The sequence below is a fragment of the Balaenoptera borealis genome, assembly GCF_965194805.1.
Source record: "Balaenoptera borealis genome assembly, chromosome: 19".
Taxonomy (NCBI): domain Eukaryota; kingdom Metazoa; phylum Chordata; class Mammalia; order Artiodactyla; family Balaenopteridae; genus Balaenoptera; species Balaenoptera borealis.
In genome coordinates, this window is record NC_138878.1 from 23,100,158 (window position 1) to 23,120,247 (window position 20,090).

Genomic DNA, 20,090 nt, shown 5'->3' on the forward strand with positions numbered 1-20,090 from the left:
GTCTGTATTTAAAGATTCTCCTGATTCCTAATTATTTGCTTGAGAAATCTGGAGAACTGCTAAAGGTATCTTCACTTCCTGTATGAAATACTGTTTTGAAAATATTTCTCTGGAGAATTTAAAAACAAGAAAAACCCAGATTCCACTCTTTTTTAGACATATCCCGGTGCTCCTCATTTCACACATTTATACTCAAACATGTACAAAATCTTTTCTCCCACATTTTTCTTTCTGCCTGGAGAACAGCTGTAAAGATATTAATTGTGCTTCAGTTATAAATGGGTTGCCAAAAGGGACAGAACGGGTTGTGTATCTCATCAGCATGCCCTGTATGGTATAAATAATGAGACAGGAACTTGGTAAATTGGAAATTTGTGATAAAAACGAGATGTGATATTATGAAGTCCCACCAGTTCCTTCTTCTGGGTACATTGATTTTTTAAGGCATTCTGCAAGACTGCTAAATCAATGACTGTCACAAAATGTTGGTTAAAAGGGCTCTATTACAGGGGTCAACTACAAATTAGCCCAAAGGGTAAACACAAAGGTAGTATAAATGTTAAAGAGAAAAAGGCTGGAGATGTTGTAAAATGTAGTTGGAAAGGCACGGCTGTTGAAAAACATATACAGTAATTTCTCTTATTCCACCTAAGGTTATTAAATGTGGTAACTAGGAAGAAGTGAAAAGAGTGGAAATGTAAGTGAATTGAACTTTATTTTATCATTTCCGTTATTTTTTAAATGAACCTGGAATTTTCTTTGATGGGTCCCCAAATTCTCTGTGTCTTTCAAATCTGCTATTTTTTGTTTTTACTTTTTGTTAGAACCTAGTAAAGTTACTTTTCCCAGCATGGTATCATGATTAAAATTTAAACAAATCCAAGAAAATATTGATATTTCCAAATGTGTTATACAAATAAATTGATGCACAGTAAATTGTTTTCTAAATAAAACCCAAATTTGGACAAGGTCTTGCCTTAGTGTGATCAATATTTAGGAATGGAATAAAAAAACCTCACACAGCTCCACACACACATATGTCATTCATTTCTGATGGCAAAGTCAATATATTTGTAAATCACAGAATACCCTTGAAGTTGAACTACCTGCCCTGTCTCATATCAGGGAAGGTTTCATTGACACACCTCCAACTTGCCATCCATCTTTCCCAGCAGTAGGACTTGGAGTCAATCTCCTCTGTACACACACCTGGAACCTACCCTAAGTTACAGCCTATGCAAAGATGTTTCTTTCCATGCCTCTCCCTGGTTAGGCTGTGAATCCCCCAAAGGCCAGGAAGGAACCGTATTCATTTTTGATACCCCAGGGCCAAGCACAGATGATATACAGCAATCAATAAATATCTATAGAATGAGAAGAAGGGACTAAGAAAGGGAGAGTAAAGAGAAAGAAGGTTACAAAGACAATCTAAAGAAAAGATGAGATAAAATACTAATTCACTTTTCCTGTTAAGCTACTTAAAAGTGTGGTCCACGTCAGATTCATCAGTATATCTTCAGGGCTAAAAGTGTAATCAGTCGTAGTCTGTCTGTCTCATCCTCTCTTCCTCTTTGTGGGTTTCTATCCTCCCACTTTAAAAAAAACCCTCAAGATGTTGGCAGATCCTTGATCATTTTTTGTAAATTCGGTGCCTAGTCTTTCATGTATTCTTTTGGTTTCGCTGAGATTTTAATTAAGGCAAGTAGACTTTCCAATATATTTTTTTCCCCAACTCTTTCCAAGCAAGCAGGTGCCAAGGTCTCACTATGTTCTTCTAGTTCCTATGCTCTGCTTGTTTTATATGGCCACACTTAACTTCTTCCTATACAGCTGTAGAAGTCCCTTTCCTCTCCCACGTCTTTTAGGATGAACTGGGGGAAAGAAAACAGACTCTTAACTGGCATCCAGGAATCCCTGTATCCAGGAATGAGCTAATAGCACCAGAGATGCAAAAGATAGGGTTGGGAATTGACATGGATCAACTTGGATTTTGAATCCAATGATTAATTTTCTTTGAGGTGAGGTCCCTTTGCCAAGGCTAATTTTCCAATAACAGCCCTCGTGTTTTTGATTATTTGTCAGGGTTATAAATGTGTGAATTCCTTAGTTATATAATTAGGTTTCAGACATATGACTATTTATGGTAAGATGCTGGAACTCCAGAGTTGAACTCTTGGAGTTTGAGGGGAAAATGAAACAGTTCGAACAGTGTTTCTCCACTTGTGGACTATATGTCTTAATACATTAATTAATTAATTAATTAATTTATTTATTTTTGGCTGTGTTGGGTCTTCGTTTCTGTGCGAGGGCTTTCTCTAGTTGCGGCAAGCGGGGGCCACTCTTCATCGCGGTGCGCGGGCCTCTCACTGTCGCGGCCTCTCTTGTTGCGGAGCACGGGCACCAGACGCGCAGGCTCAGTAGTTGTGGCTCACGGGCCTAGTTGCTCTGCGGCATGTGGGATCTTCCCAGACCAGGGCTCGAACCCGTGTCCCCTGCATTGGCAGGCAGATTCTCAACCACTGCACCACCAGGGAAGCCCCTGTCTTAATACATTTATTTAGCTTCTTTGAGCCTGTTTTCCCATCTAAAAATGAAGATAACAGTTTCAGCTTAATAGATATACTTGGAGGATACAAATGAATAAGGAAAGATAAAAGGACCTCGCGTAGTATGTAGGACATAGTTGGAGACAATTAATGGTATCACTGTCTCTGTCCCAACCAGAATTTGGGATTAGGACCAAGTGATATCTCTCCCTTTCCATACTGAAAGTGTCTGCTTTTATGATAGGTAAAATTTAATTTAAAATACACTAATACCAAAGTACAAATGATGTATGCCTCTCTTTTTCTTTTTAGTAGAGTAGAAATGTTGTCTTTGGATCAGATAGAACTGGACTTGAATGCCAGCTTCTTAAATTATAACTTAGAACTTGGTTATAAAAGACGGTGGTAAACAACAAACATTTATTTCTCACCATTCTGGAGGCCTGGAAGTCCAAGATCAAGGTGTCGGCAGATCTGGCGTCTGGTGAGAACCTGCTTCCTGGTTTGCAGATACCCATCTTCTTGCCATGTCCTCACATAGTAGAGAGCAGAGAGAGAGAAGCAAAGTGTTTTTTTCCTCTTCTTCTAAGTGCACTAATCCCACTCTGAGGGCTTTATCCTCATGAACTAATTACCTCCCAGACGTTCCATCTCCTAATACTATCCCACTGAGGATTAGGAATTCAACATATGAATGGGAGAGGGCACAAAAAAGTAGTCCATAGTACCCTGTTTGTGAATTTTTATAAGGATTAAGGAGCTTCCCTATGTAATGTCAGTGGAACATCTAGCAAGGAGTGGCTCAGATTCAAGAAATGCTATCTCTGCTTATTTTCTCCAGTTTAAGTAGAATTTCCTTAAGCACATACTAGCAAGATGGGCAGAAAGTACTTATTCTTGTGGATCATAGGAAACTCCAGAGGGATTTACTCATCACAGAAAAAGGTCCACTAGACTTCAAGCTCTATCAGCAGGAAGGAGAGTCCAGCTCTTCTCCACCCTCTATCACCAACCCATCCCTGGCCATTGCTACCACCCTCTACTATCAAATGATTTTGTTAATGCATGCTCTCATGGAACCTCCTAGTCCAGTTCTCTGCTAGACCTGTGCTTGCCCTGGGTGGAAGGTAGCCTTGTGACTATTTATACACTCCATGATAAGCTTGGCTTTGATGCCCAATTTTCAGACTTGGGCTCTTACTGATCAGCCTTCATGGATGTGACTGCAGCCATCCTTGGTACAGGCTTGTGAAACCTAGACAGGCTCCAACCTATCACCTGTGGAACCTACCATCTTTATCGTTCTTCCTAGTCCCTGGGAAGGTCTTTACTCCTGGTAAAAACACTTTCCACCCTCTAAACACCTCCCCACCCAATAATGTCTTCAGTCCATCATTTCTTCTATAGGAAATTTTCACAACCTTATATAAGGGTTTGATATCATACTAGCTTTTGTTTACGGCCACAAAAGTAGGCTTCTCTTGAGGAAGACAAGATCATGACTACTCTCAAGCGGAACAAAAATCTCTACTGTTTCTTCACTAACAACCTAAAGTATGAAAATGAGACAAAAAAAATAGAAATAACACCGATTTAAAATATCAGTGGATTAATCTGCTGTATTAATTTCTGAATATGTCTTCCTAAAGAAAATAACCATTCATTCATTTATTCATTTATTCACTTAGTACATATTTATATGCAAGGCACTTTCTGAGATGCTAGAGAGAAAGATAAGGACATTGAGCCATGTTTTCTGCACTTAAATACGTAAAGTTCAGAAGCATATGGTGCTTGTGTAGTAGTTACAAGGGCCAGTTTGGAAACTTCTGGTTTTGAATGTATCCCTTTCTGTTTGAAAGGAGATAATCATCACAAATGCTCAAAGCCTTGTTGCAAATGTTAAATAAATAAATATTTTATACCAGGTGTTGTTCTTAGCATTTGTACAACTAGGACAATGTGGAGCTATGTTTATGATGTGATAAAGGGATGGAGCCACATTACAGAGTGAGTTAATTCTGGAGAAGAAGATTAGAGGGGAAAGTTGAGCAAATAAGAAAGAGTATTGTTTTCAAGAAGCTTTCAGTCTGAAAAGGAAAAATCTGTATGCACTGCAATTTATATATAAAAGTAAAAGGTGCCCCAAGAGACAGTCAGATAATGTATTTTTAGAGTTCAGAAGAGGGAACTATTCAGCTAGGAATCAACTAAATCTTGAATCTGTGTCTGAACGACTTAGGTGGATGTATTAGGGATAGGAATGTACTTGCTTGATCAAGTCTGTCAAAAAGTGTAAAAAAAAAAAGAGTTGGGTAAATTAGAGAACTCTGGGTGATTGGTGTAAAAAAGCTGTCCAAAACTCATTTCTAACTTCGTATTTTCCTAAGATAAGCTCCAATCTGATTAACCTCTTTCATGGGGGTTCTTCCTGATTTGCAACCCCATGTCTGAACATTGACTCAAGATCATCCTTTTTCTTAAATCTAATCTTAAATCAATGTCCCCTCCTCCCAGAAACCTTGCTGTTGCTGTTTGGCTGCCCTGTGTTATCCAGCTCCTTTCTTTCACCTACAGCACTTCATCACATCATTTTTGTTCGTTATTTAACTTTCTGCCTTTCCACTAGTCTGCCCTTCAAGAAAGCAAGAATCTTCTAACTCTCAAGTTTCTTAGGTGCTTAAAAGAAGGCTTGACACATCACAGGAGCTGAATAAAAATGTATTGCAATAATAAAGGGCCCAAATAGGAGATCAGCCCAATTCACCTCCATTTTAGTTGGCGGCACATGTAGGATGGCATATTTTGGATGAATTCGTGAATACTTATTTTTTTAAATCTCTTTGAAGCCATAGCACTGTAATAATTGCCCAATTAAGGTGTTTTGTCTAGGACTTTCCCTTCCCAATAGCACAACAGCTCAGTGGCTTTTCATGTTGCCAGGTTTGCAATTTGATAGGAGAGTTACTCATTTTGTATTTCACATTTAGGGGGGAAAAGGTAACTATGTGATGTGATGGATGTGTTAATTAACTTGACTGTGGTAATCATTTCACAATGTATACATATATCAAATCATCACGTTGTACACCACTTTAAATATATTGCAATTTTTTGGTCAATTATACCTCGATAAAGCTGGGAGGAAAAAGAAAGAAAGAAAGGGAGGCAGGGCAGCCACGACCACATTACTGAAATTTTTAAAAGTCCTGTCTTTTAACTAGAAAATTAAGCTTACTCTAAAAGAATAAAAATGAACAGCCACTGCAATGGTTATATTTTTTCTCATGCATCTTGGCCCCAAACTCTTACTTCATCAAATGTAAATAAAGTAGTAGCATGCCCTGGAGAGCCCAGGGATGTGGCTTGATACAGTGTTCCATCACCCAGGGATTGCTGATTGTGTGGTACCTTTATGGAGCCTTAGAATAACAACATGAAGTGGGTGATATCATTCCCATTTTTTAGGTTAAGAAACTGAGCCTTAAAGATGTAAAAAAAATGCCCTTGCTGTGTGAGAGTGTCAAGTCATTGATGTAGAATATGATCTATCTTATAATAAGATGATGTGAACAAAATCTTCTGCCGTTCTAATTGTGGTATATAGGTGTTTTCCACTGCATCATGTCTTCTAGAAATAAACTTAAAGATTGGCACAGTTTCCTGTAATAAAGTGAAATGATGTGAAAGCACTGCTGAACTAAACTTCAAACACTGTTGGGACAGAAACTCGGACTTTGTTGCACATTCTTGTACCCTCCCCATCTAACTCTGAGCTCCGCGCACACAGCACGTAATATGCAAATAGGCTTTGTGCGAGTGAATGAATGAATTCAGATAATAAGATAGAATAAACAAAGCTTCCACCTACTGCAATCCTGACACATTGTAGAAGATGCCTGCAGTGCCACTGGTAGGATAATTGTGCAAGGTTAGGATGGAAATAGCTCAGTCTAAAGCATAAATGATGCTAGTTTACTTCTTAAGCGTTTATAGGATTTTGTTCCATAGGTACTAGAACAGCAAAGGCCTGATTGCTGGGAACAGGCTGCCTTAGAAAAGGAAATATACTTTTTTTCCCCTTTTGTATTATAAAAGAGTCATTCCAATTCTGAAAGTGTTTATTTATGCACATGAAACTGTAAAACAGACAGCTTATTAGTTTTCACAACCAGGCTTCCAATTGTCCTCATTGTAGGTTTGCGAAAGCAGTGGGTAGGCCACCATCCTGGCTTTGTTTGCCCGGGATATAGAAGGCATTTTTCTCCTGTGCATAGTAATCATGGCTGAGATTTTACAGTTACACATTTTCATACAATATTTTCATTTCTCTCACCCGATGCACATTACAGATGTTTGCTGAAATGATGCATGGGTGAATAGAAGACATCTGTGTGCTCCAGTGTGTTTTCTGAAGTGTTTAATTGTTCCAGAAACTTTCAGGCTCATTTTAAAAACACAATGTTAAGTGTGTATGGAGGTTTCATTAAGTTACAAAACTGTTTATACCTCGAAATGCTCCAGAATATAATACGGAAACTGAATTTTATTTCCCCAGTTTATGACTCAAAACAGAGCCAGAGAAATGACAGGATACATTTTGGTGCTGTCCATCCACCCGACTGCAGTTAAGAATCTGTCCCTGTTCCCATAATAAATTCAATTTGGAGCCTGTAGAATTTGGCAGCAACATTTCACTACAGGCTGAGAGCTGGCACAGGAGGAGAACACCCAACGAGCAATGGTTAGGCCTTTGCAAAAGAAGATAGTGTGAGACGTGATTGTTTAGGATTGCATTGTGTGGTATGTGTCTTCAAAGAGAGGTTTCTGAAGTGAAATGGCAAGCGGAGGCCACCTCGGCCTCCTGTTCAATTGCAGGATTGATCACCAGCAAAAGAGAAGGGTTAAATCTTCTATTATCACCCTGACATAACTTTCTAGTTAAACAACAGTGGTTCAGAGCACAAGTTCCTAGAAGGAAGTGGAAACCTGTCTTCTTGCTTATAGGTGAATGAACCCCGAACAATCAGATGGTACAGTTCACTATTTATTTCCCCCAGAACTTGGTTGGGGAAGAATTCTTCATACACAGGGTTACAAAAAACAAAAAAACAAGCTGTAATTTTCACTGATCCGTGTTTAATCCTCCTCTTCCTCCAAAGACACCCTGAGCATCCCTTGGTGATTTGGGTATTTGGCGTATGTCTTCTATAATCAAACAGCAAAATGAGAAAAAAATACTGGTAGGATTTAGGCCATCTTTCCCACTGGGGGAGTTTGCTTGAGGCCCTTCAGGAGAAATGAATGTTGAAACCTATGTTATCAGTCAGAGAGATGTGAAGAAAAATGCATTGGCTGCCTGCATTTATTTCTCAGATTTTTTCTTAAGCACACTAGGTCTGTGCTGCGTTGTAATTGGGGATGGGGTACGGGGTGCACAACAAACAAACCAAAAAAACCTCTAAAAGTGCATGCCAGTCATGTACAGAGGAACCCCAGAGCATGGTTCGATAAAACTAAAAAAAAAAAAAATGGATTTCGCATGACACATTTAAAACATCCAGGGCCAGATGCTTCAGCTTCTAGTAAGTCAACAAGTTACGCAGGTATTATGAAATTATTGCCCTGCTATTCAACAACAACCAAAAAGGGTTTTCATTAGCAACACGTGTTCCCCATTACGTCTTGTATTGCCTACTACTCGGGGGAATTAATACGGAGGATGAGGGAAGATGGGTTGAGGGTTTAGTTTTATTAAAATAATGAAGGCATTTGCATCGGTTGCTATGACCTGTTAGGCCTGTGATCTTTGGAAAGTCTGAATGTTTAAGTAACATAATTTCAGATGATGATGCCAGATGATCTTTCTGGGTGTTGTACATACTGAACTTGGATCAGAGTAGCCAAAAGGTCAAATCAAAGTTGGAAGATGATATTAGGAGGGCCAATAATGCATACCTTTCTGAATTTCAGCTATTGCAAAGGTTCTGCTGTTTTATTTTTTCACCTGCTATTGAAATGCTTATTTTCTGAAAATGTATTGCAAATGAGTCTTTGCAAATGGGGTTTGTGTTCTTCTTATCGTAAGAGTTTTAGCTTTTCCAGTGTGCACATTTTCACGCTGCACCAAACCTTTGTTTTTCTGCTCAGGGTGTCAGCACCAGCATTTTTTCTTTCTGAGTAATGTGCAGAATTTGTGTGCTGTCTTGCTCATAAAGAAGTAGAGCCTAGCTAACAGAGCTGCCCTACCCAAATCCCAACATCTTATTTTCCCGAAGACTTTTCATCTTAGTTTGTCAGCAAACTGGAGCCTCTAACCTGACAGTGTAAAATTTTTGATGGTTAATTTTGCTTGTAGTGTTTGTTGTCATTATAGGGGGCAGATGTGTAGGTTCTGCTGCTAATGGGAGGGGACTTCCAGGTGTGGCAAGAGGCAAATGATACTGGAGCCCTCTGTTAATTAAAATCCAAGCAGCACTTTAGCAAATTGCACTTAACCAAGAAGCTAAATGCAGAAAAATGGGTTTATTAAAAGCAGAATTCACCTTGGAGTTGACATGTTCACACTTGACTTGATACTAGCAGGATGAATTGTGGTGACAGGGATCATTTTTGTTGACAACAGCTGGAAATACAACAGCTATATTATTATAATTAGGATCAGCATCAAGTTGGATTATAATAGGGGCTTTCTTGGAGAAATGGCACAGTGTCAAATTTATAGTCACTAGCTAAATGAGTCTCTTGTATCCTCGACAAAGGGACAAAAACAGTTCCAAATGAAAACACAACAGAGAATCCTGTTGTTATATTTCCTGGGTATTACTCAGGGTCCTATTTATCACACACCAACACTTGCCGCTTTGAAGAAACATTATCCCGCAAGGTTTACACTTTTCAATTTGCCTCTGTGGTCTGCATTCTGCATGCATTTCCATGGAGAAGCCTATACCGCAGCTTGACTAGAAATCTTTTCTGCTGTAAGATTAACCTCAAAGCATCCATTTTTCCCCCTCTGGGTAATCACTTGACAAATGCATCCACAAAACCTCTGCACACATTTATTCCAGTGTACAGGTACATCAACAGTCTTGAATCACTATTAGGAGAAATATCATCCTTGACGGAAAGTAGTGCTGCCTTTTCATTTCCAGGTGTCTGAAGTTGAAGGATGTGGATTTCCTGGGAAGCCAGACAACAGGCAGAAATATCCTGGAGGAGGATGTGGGTAAAAGCTGGTCTTAGCTTTGTTACAGTTCCCGGCCCAGTGGTTCTTCTTGGGAAGCATGTGGGATTTGCATGGACAGGGAGATATGGCACTCAAATATGGGAGATATTCACTCAAATAACATTGAGAAACTTGTATTGAGGATGTGTCCAGTGCCTGGTCTTGTGCTGGCTACATCAAAACACATTGTATTTTTGAACCCACAGCAATTTTATACCACAGAGCAAATTGACATGGAATTGACTGGATGGGAGAATGTGAGATTTGTGTGTCTGTGTGTGTGTGTGTTTTCTAAGTCACTTTCTTATTAAAGACAAGAACATATTGTTACATTTGAGAATACCTTTTTGTGTTTCCTCTTCCAAATTTAAGGAAATAAGCTATTATTTTTTTCTTTTCCATTATGGTTTATCATAGGATATTGAATATAGTTCCCTGTGCTATACAGGAGGACTTTGTTTTTTATCCATTCTGTATGTAATAGTTTGCATCTGCTAATCCCAAACTCCCAATCCATCCCTCTCCCACCCTCCTCCCCCTTGACAACCACCAGTCTATTCTCTATGTCCCTGATTCTGTTTCTATCTCATAGATAGGTTCATTTGTGTCATATTTTAGATTCCACATATAAGTGGTATCATATGGTATTTGTCTTTCTCTTTCTGACTTACCTGAGTTAGTATGATAATCTATAGTTGCATCCATGTTGCTACAAATGGCATTATTTCGTTCTTTTTTATGGCTGAGTAGTATTCCATTGTTACATATGTACCACATCTTCTTTATCCATTCCTCTGTTGATGGACATGTAGGTTGTTTCCATGTCATGGTTATTGTGAATAGTGCTGCTATGAACATAGGGGTGCATGCCTCTTTTTGAATTACAGTTTTGTCTGGATATATGCCCAGGAGTGGGATTGCTGGATCATGTGGTGATTCTATTTTTAGTTTTCCGAGGAACCTCCATACTTTCTTCCACAGTGGCTGCACCAACTTACGTTCCCACCAACAGTGTAGGAGGGTTCCCTTTTCTCCACATCCTCTCCAGTGGAAATAAGCTACTATTATAACGACTAGGTAGAACTACACTTAATTATAAATTACAACATCCACCACCACTTAAAATTGTAAAAGACTAGTTTATTATTCAGTCTCGCGTGTACATACACATAATGTACATGTAATTATAGTGACAATAAGCTCTCAGAAATATTGTGTAAATAACTTCTATACTGTTTGCATAAATAATTATATTTAATTAACTCAATAAACCTAGGATATAACAATTACTATCACCTTCCTTTTTTACATATTAAGGAATCCGAGCTTAGAAAAGTTTTGTTACTTGGCCAAGGACACAGAACTAGTAAAAGTTGAGGATGGAATATATAACAGGTGTTCTGGTTAGAGACAGTTTGACTTCAAATTTATCTTCTCAGCCACTGCTCTCTACTTACTAGTATCTCATTTGAGCCTCACACAAAACTTTGAGGTTTGAAGAATAAAAACTATTGTTTTTGTATGTGAAAAAACTGAATCACAGAGCAGAGCGTGTAAATGATGGAGAAAATGGTCCCCTACTCTTGCCTCAATGTTAGGTAATGTGATAGGAGTCCTCTCATAATAAGATAATATAAATTTATACTAACTAATGAAAATAGATGTAATCTTCATCAGTCTTGTAACAGTAAATTCTCAAGGAACTATACCCAACTTCTTTTTAATAAGAAATAATCTCCATGACTGTTTATGCAGTAGGAGTGGTTTAAAAATTACTTCATTTTATATACAAATCTGAGCAAAAGTTCTTTACGGTAATCAGGGTAGAAATTAATGCTTCTATGGAGAAGAGTGAAGTTAAATTTTTAAAAGTCTGGTGCCCACTCCAGTTGTTCTGAACTGTGGCTTTACATCAGAATTGCCTGAGAAGACTTTAAAAAGTATCCCACCCTCATCCCTGTATTGCCATCCCACAGATCTGAAGGGAACCCTAGGGATCTAAATATTTTTCAAAGCTAGATTCTAATCCGTGAGCAGAGGTGATACTCACAGGCTTAGCATGTGGTAATTTCTGTTCTAGCCCCTACATATATTATTTTGTTTGACCCTCACAGTAACTCTAATATTCATTGTAGATTTGAAATCTGGGGCTAAGACAAGTTAAATGATTGGTCCAAAGAGAAAGAGGTACTTGTTTCAGAACATGCCACATGGAACTATTCCCTCTGTGAAACTATTAACCCCACACTACTCTGCCCAAATACACTCACCCCACAGATATATGCAGGGATCCTGTCATTGTTCAGACACTATCTAGATTTATTTATTTTTTTCTCTGTGAAGACATTTCTTAATTTTACAGTCCCTCACTAGAAGGTAAATTTGTTGATGACGGAAAGTTTTTACTTTGTCACTTCTCTTTTTCCAGCCTAAACAGAGCCTGGTACAAAATGCTCACACTGACTAACTTAGCATGATACAGATTATAGAGCTTGACTTTATTTTCCTGATAATGTGTTACTTCATAATGGGGGATGATCATTTCTCCTAAAAGAAATCTAAGTAAATACACAACAAAACAAAGGAAAACAAAAAAGTTATTGCATGGTCTTCCGCATGGAAGAGTTCACCCTTTCTGATCAGTCTCTGAACTCGCTTCTTTCAGTAATTCTTGAATCTTTTTCTCGTGATTCATTTTTTAAAATTTCTTACTCAGCTTACCCCCAGTTGAACATTTTAGATAAACTTAATGCAAGGACCAAAACAAGAAAATAAGCGTTGAGACCCATATTTACTGTCATTACCCAGTGTCAATGTTTTGTCACCTCTTAACTGGACTATTGCTGTAAACCACATAACTCATCTGATCACCTAATCTTCTACATCTCTGCCTCCACCTGAATCTGGGAGCACTAATGGAGGAGCCTCCTACCTAGGGTTGATCCCTAACTGATATATTTTCTCTCTTTCCTACAGGATGAAGCCAACTCTCCCCATCTTGACATTCACGTGCCCTTGTATTTTGTTCTCAGCTTGCATCTCCAACCTTAGCTGTAATGGCTGGCTTTTCCAGACATCTCTCCTCCTAGAAAAATCTAGTCACTTTTATCTTATTATCCTCCTCTCACCTGGAATGTTTTTCCTCCATTTCTTCTCCATCCCACACAATATTCAAATAACTGCAAATACTGTACTTTCATGTCCTCATTTCACCAGCTCGTTGATGAGCTACCTGTGAAAGTGAGTCTTTATTAATTTATTTTTTTGATACCATTCCCAGTATCTGGTGGAATGTATTACACAACTGACATTCAGAGCATTTTTTTATTTCTGACTGTAGACTTTCGTAGAACCTCTGAATCATCATTCTGAGTAAAAATTCCAATTTTACAGGACAATCAACTGCTTGACAAATATCATTACATTGTCCTCTGTAGTGACTGTAATTCAAAACACTTCAAAAAGATTTTGACTAGCAAGATTTTGCAAAGGCTCTACATTGTTTCAGCAAACGTAGAGAAATGCTGCTCAGATCTACCCTCAACTCCCTTCAGGTTTAAAACACTCTTCCCTAAGCTGCTGGGAGTGTTGACAATTGACAGCTCAGGGCTGATGATCCCTCAGCTGAAGATAGGTCCCTGGACCAGGGCCAAGCCTCCATTCTCAGGGCGGTTCCCACAGCCAATAACTGGTCAGTGGCAGAGTGTAAAGTCCTGGATGGATTTCCTCGATGACCATCCCAGCTCTAGAGGGGAGACCGCTGAGGTCTGGGTTGTAACCGCATCATTGCCCAAGTGTTCCTCCTCCTCAGACTTGTCCTCTTCACTTTCCCACAGATGTTGATCAAAGAGATTCTCCAGTAAAAACTCAAGAAATCTTCATCTTAGAATCTATTTCTAGGAAACTCATTTGTGATACCTACCTACCGTTTGTCATGAAATCATCAGATAATTTATTCATTCGTCCATTCATTCAATAAACATTCAAATATATGTTTGACAATTATACGTCTGACACTTACTGGGTGAGGAAGACATTGACCCTGCCCTCATAGAACATGATTCTGTTACCACACCAGACTTCTCCAATTTCTCCCCACTTTCAGCAATTCCCAGAATTTCCCTCAGTCTCTCAGACTATTTTGCTTTTACTTATGCTTGACTTTTGTTTAGAATTCCTCCCCTGCTCTTCTTCTCCTGGTTAAACTCTACCTGTCTTTCATAATTCCACTCAAGTGCAGTGCCTCTCAGAAAGCTGTCCCTGACCGTATCCAGTCTGTGCTGGATTAAGTGAGGGATCCAAAGCTTGTGCTATTGCATTCAGCTGAATGTCTAGGTACATTTGTCTCTTCCCTCCTCTTCCCTCCCACCACCAAACTGTAAGCTTCTTGAGTGTAGATTTTGTTGTAATATATATATTTTGTATCAGGCAAGCTGAATGTGTTCAATTGCTAAATGAATGAGTGAATAAAAACAGAAAATCTGGGAAAAAATAAAGGTTTTGATTCTGTTATCCATAGGCCCAATTATCTAAACATGCTGATTACTTGGTAGTTCCAATATAATTTTATATTCTGAGGAATTAAATAAAATGGGATAAAATATTCCTTTGATATTTCTGCACAACTTTTTTCAGCAGCCAATTTTTCCAGGTACATTCAGTTGTGCTTTTGCAAAACTTAAATGCTACGTGTTATATCCATCATATTATTAACCTTGTGTTTCATATTTCTTTGATATGTATCTTTTTCATATTCTTTAAGCCCACATGAATCTGATAGGTATCTTTAAATGAAAACTACAAAGGAATCTTAAATAATACCAATTCTAAAAGAGCTATCTTTATATAGTACTCCAGCCTAGCAGTACTCTTTCTTTTAAAAGGTTTGTATATCATTGAAGTTATGATAGAGTAGTTTATCTCCATATTTTTAAAATGATTTCTTTTCCTTCTTATTCTCACACATGGATTTCTGTATAATATGCTTGACAAAATTTAGTTCTTGGCAAAGAATAACGTGTTAATTATTATTTTCTCTCTCTCTTTCTTTCTTTTTTTTCTTTTAGGTACGTCTGTCACTAATGTAACAGCTACTGATGCTGATGACCCAGTTTATGGAAACAGTGCGAAGTTGGTTTATAGTATCTTGGAAGGGCAACCTTATTTTTCCATTGAGCCTGAAACAGGTTTGTGGCCTAAATTTTGAATTCTATTTACCATGTCATTGCTTCAGGAAAATACTTTTCTTGGGATGTGGATTATGAAATGTTATGGTTAAGTACTTCACTGCCTATCAATAACATTTGAATGTGTTATTCCTGTGCAATGGGAGGTACATGGCAAGCCTGACGATCATTTTGATACATATTAAAATGAATTGCAGATCCTTTGTAGAGTATCACCTGTTTAACAGATGGCTTGGCACCATTGTTCATCCCTGGGAAAATGAGCTTATAAAGCAGGCAGACTTAAATACCAGATTTAAGAATAAATACAGGTACTTATAGGCTGCATGATGCTTGGCAAGTAACATTTACAAAGTTTTCTAAGTTTCAACTCACACATCTATAAAGTGCTGTGGAACCTTCATTATAGCCTATGATGAAGATCAGATGAAGCAATAAATATTAAACCTACAGTACACGACATGCGGTAATCATTCCATGCATGGATATTATTACATTTGCTATTAGATTCCTGATTTGTAAAACAGGATACTGATATCTATGCGCTAGAGGTCTTATGAAGATATTTATTCTTGCCAATATTAAACCCCACCAATATCCTGAGTCCAACGGTATAGATTTTAGCAAACAGGAAATAAGTTATTTAAAAAATAAAACAAAGCAAAAAGAACTATTTTTAATGATTTGGAACATAACTTCATAAAATGATAGTTTTTGTAAATGAAGATATATCTTTTATTGTTTAATTTTAACAATGAAGTAAGAGAGTAAGCCATTTTGTCACACTTATCATCTTGTATTTTTTTTTTTTAATGTTGCGTTTCTTTAGGAATTTTTGTTTAAATTCCTCTACTTTTTTTAAAAAAATTTATTTATTTATTATTTATGGCTGTGTTGGGTCTTCGTTTCTGTGCGAGGGCCTTCTCTAGTTGCGGCAAGCGGGGGGCCACTCTTCATCGCGGTGCGCGGGCCTCTCATTATCGCGGCCTCTCTTGTTGCGGAGCACAGGCTCCAGACGCGCAGGCTCAGTAATTGTGGCTCACGGGCCTAGTTGTTCCGCAGCATATGGGATCTTCCCAGACCAGGGCTTGAACCCGTGTCCCCTGCATTGGCAGGCAGATTCTCAGCCACTGCGCCACCAGGGAAGCCCTCATCTTGTGTTTTTTGTAGCACATTTTAAAATTATTATAAATAACACTATCTTTTGTGTGTACTTTTCTTCTGTATCTGGTGGTTTTGTCTGCAGATTTCCAAATAGAAAAATTCAATATGTGGGCACATACACATATTGTTTCTTTGATTCATGAGTTTTCAGCAATATTGAGATGAATTTCCATGTCTTACCATTAAGTCAATTATTAATTAAATTAAAAATTTAAAGCCTCTCTTCACTTTTTTCTAATTCAAAGAGTAAAATCCTCATGCATTTAAAAGTGAGATTTCTCACTAAAAGTACATTTATACATAAATAGGTCATGGCTTAAAATTGAATTTAGATTTGGAAACAGGAAAGAGCTCTTGTAAAATACATTAATTAGGGGCATAATTATATTTTCTTCCTCAGTGAAAGAGGAAGTCTGCCATAAAATTCATCTCATTTGTGCTCTTTGATGACCCTGGGGAAGTGGTAGAGAAGGTAGTCAGCTTTGAATTTTGAGGGAAGAGAAAAAGTCTAGAGATGGCCTATTCCTTGGCCAAAGTCACAGTGAGAGTTGGGACTCACACCCAGGTCCTCAATTTCAAAGCCACTGTTCAGATATCTTTGAACTTCTCTTTTCATAGGCAATAGTTATGGTGTAGTGGCTTGCACAAAACAGAAATGTGTTAATTGCTTAAGGGGAATTGAATAGTTTCCTCCTTTGCTCCTTGGCTATTTGTTTGTTTACTTGAATCTCAAAAGTTCACCATTTACAGTGTAATATAGTGAGAAATAATTGACACATAACTATATATTAGTTTCAGATGTATAACGTAAAGATTCGCTAATAGGTATATATTGTGAAGTGATTATCACAATAAGTCTAGTTAACATCCATCACCACACGTAGTTATATATATTTTTTCTTATGATGCAAACTTTTAGGATCTACTCTCTTTGCAACTTTCAAATATACAACACAGTATTATTAACTGTACTCACTGTACTGAACATTATATCCCCAGGACTTATTTACTTTATAACTGTAAGTTTGTACCTTTGGATCAGCAATGGATATTAATCCAGCACACATCCAGTCAGCATTCACTATGTTCCAGGTGCTAAATTAAGTATAAGGAGACAAAATTCACAAAGGCTAATCTCAGCCTACAAGTATTTCACAATCCATTTTGGCAGACAGACTTTTTTTTTTCAACATAAATACAAGGAAGTATGATGATGCCATTTAAATAATTTATATCTTAAGAATAACTTACCATGAAGTACAGAGAATAAAAGCCCGCTACTAAGTCAGAGGATTTGGGCAATTTTAAATCTCATTGACATATACTACCATTTGCTTAATTAAATATTGTCAGCATCATTTAAGATTTACATTTTTACTTAGCATAATGAGTGTTTATCTCAACACATATTCATTTTAGCCTTATCATTTCCAATGTGACAGATACAAAGTTATCTGACTTATATTTTAGAAAGTTATGCTGGTACTGTTGTGGAAAATGTAATGGAGAGAAATGATACTTGAAGCATATACATAATAGTTGCTTAATAAATATTGATTGAGTGAAGTTGAGGTTTTTAACTAAAGCAGACACAATGCAGAAGGAAATAGAGGCTAAATTTAATAATCAATAAAGTCAGCCTAAGTTCTTTAGCTGAAACATCAATATGTGAGTGAAATGTAAACCTTATTGTGTAAATGTGTGCGTAATTACACTTGATTGTGTTCAAATGAAAACAGAGTGTTAGTTGTTCCCAAAGAATCTAAATTTGTCAATCTCTGAGGCCTTTGTTTTCTTTTTTTAAAAAAAATTGAAATTGGTATGAATGTATGTGTGTGTGTATAAACACAGAAACAGATTCAGAATACTTTTTAATATTTTCTATTAGAAAAATATAGGAAAAAATGTACAAAGACCATTGAGCATTTGGATTTTTTACTTTGTAAGCAAATGGAAAGAAAATACCCTTCCTGGTGACCAAAAGATGTGTACCAATTGTGTCCTCTGGGAAATAGACTCTGAGGTGGAGTTAGGAAAACAAGTGACTTACTGGGGGTTAATGACTGTGAAAGATAGAAGAAGCACTGTCTTAGTTCCAGCTGCTATAACAAAATACAATAAACTGGGTGGCTTATAAGAATCAGAAAGTTATCTCTTAGAGTTCTAGAGGCTGGAAGTTTGAGATCAGGGTGGGCATGGTTGGGTTCCGGTGAGGACCCTCTTCTGGGTTGCAGAGGCTGACTTCTCCTATCCTCTTGGAAAGAGAACAAGCTGGCTCTCTGGCCTCTTTATACATGAACGCTAATACTATTTATGAGGGCTTCACCCTCATGATCTACCTCTCAAAGCCCCCACCTCCAAATACCATCACAGTGGGGATTACAGTTCTGTGTATGAATCTGGAGAAGGACAAAAACATTCAATCCATATCAGAGATGAAACAGAAGTAAGCAGGGAAGTCCATCATACTGTGATGCAGACAGATCTCATACCCATGTAAGTTAGGAGGAGAGGACATAAGATAAGGCAATGTAGGTTTGACAGCATCTTGGCCAAACCCATAGAGGTCCCTGGAACAAAGATTTCTCTTAAAAGGAGTCTCATGGTGCACACAAATGACCAGGCTTTATTATCACCTGCCATGCACAGTCATTGGCTGGGATGTGTCTGGGAAGAGTAGGTCCTCTGCTTGAATCTTAAAACCGATCCTAAAAATGCCTCAGCTGGAGGTTGTTGGCTAACTTCACTCTTGGGCAAGTTCTTTCTTGAGAAGAAATCCAAGCAGTAGGCCTTTGTGGCTGCCACAAGGCATGGCAAAAACAAAAGAGAAACGTTGAGAATGTGTGTTTATTTAAAACAATAATACATAAAATTAGCTTGTGCTTGGTGAATTAGTCAAAAACTGATAGTAGGAGTGTTAATAGGTACATTTATTGGAAAAAAAAAAAAAAGGCTATTGTGCTATTTTGACTTATAACAAGAAATGTATATTTGGTCTTTGTCCCAGTATCTGGCACAGAGCTCCTAAAATCCTTAGAATTTCCTAAGAGGTGAGAGTGATAAAGGTGTCTTTTGTTATGTTAACCAGGTGACTTAGGGAACCAGTGTTCTGATTAAAGGGTTGGAACTTTCAGTCCCACCCTCAGACCTCTGGGGAGGAGTAAAGGGCTGGAGTGTGAATCTTTTGCCAATGGCCAATGATTTCATCAATCCTGCCCTTATAATGAAGCCTCCATAAAATCTGAAAAGGATGGGGTTCAGAGAGCTTCTGGATTGGTGAACAGGTGGAGATTTGGGGAGAGTGGCACCTGAAGAAAGCATGGCATCTCCGCACCCTTTCCCCATACCTTGGCCCATGCATCTCTTCCATGTGGCCATTCCTGAGTTATATCTTTTTACAATAAACTGATAATCTAGGAAGTGAAATGTTTTTCTGAGTTCTCTTAAGAGCTCTAGCAAATTAATTGAACTCAAGGAGGGGGTCGTGGGGACTTCTGATTTATAGCCAGTTGGTCAGAAGAACAAGTAACAACCTAGACTTGCAACTAGAGTCTGAAGTCCAAGAAGGGGGATGAGGGAAACTGTGATCTTTAATCAGTTGGTCAGCACGGGTGACAGCCTGCGGAGCCTGATGCTACCTCTGGGTAGATAGTGTCTGAACGGGGTTGAATTGTAGGACTCCAAGCTTGTATCTGGCGAATCATTTGGTGGGATGATCTTTATAAAGAAGATTGCCCATTGACCACTGTCAGCAGGTCACTGATGCTAGAATATTTTCAGTAAAGAAAAGGAAACCAGAACATAGGAGTCAAGAATACATTTATGTGTCATGTTTTATCCTCACAAGAATGCTAAGAACAGAACTCTGGACTTTGGAACAGAGAAGTTCTGCTGCCCCTTGCTTGCTACTTTCTAATTTTCTGGAATTATTTCCTGTTGCCATATAACACATCAATCACTCTGTCA

At 38.0% G+C, this 20,090-nt stretch overlaps 1 protein-coding gene across 4 annotated transcripts in view; it reads left to right on the forward strand.

Moving 5' to 3' along the window:
• The window catches only part of CDH8 (cadherin 8), a 377,020-nt gene that overhangs the window by 164,341 nt on the left and 192,589 nt on the right, over window positions 1-20,090 (forward strand). For all 4 annotated transcript variants that reach the window (XM_082368897.1, XM_082368899.1, XM_082368900.1 and 1 more), the window contains one exon: window positions 14,841-14,960. In XM_082368897.1, coding sequence (XP_082225023.1) covers window positions 14,841-14,960 — 120 coding nt within the window. The remainder of the gene's footprint in view (window positions 1-14,840; window positions 14,961-20,090) is intronic.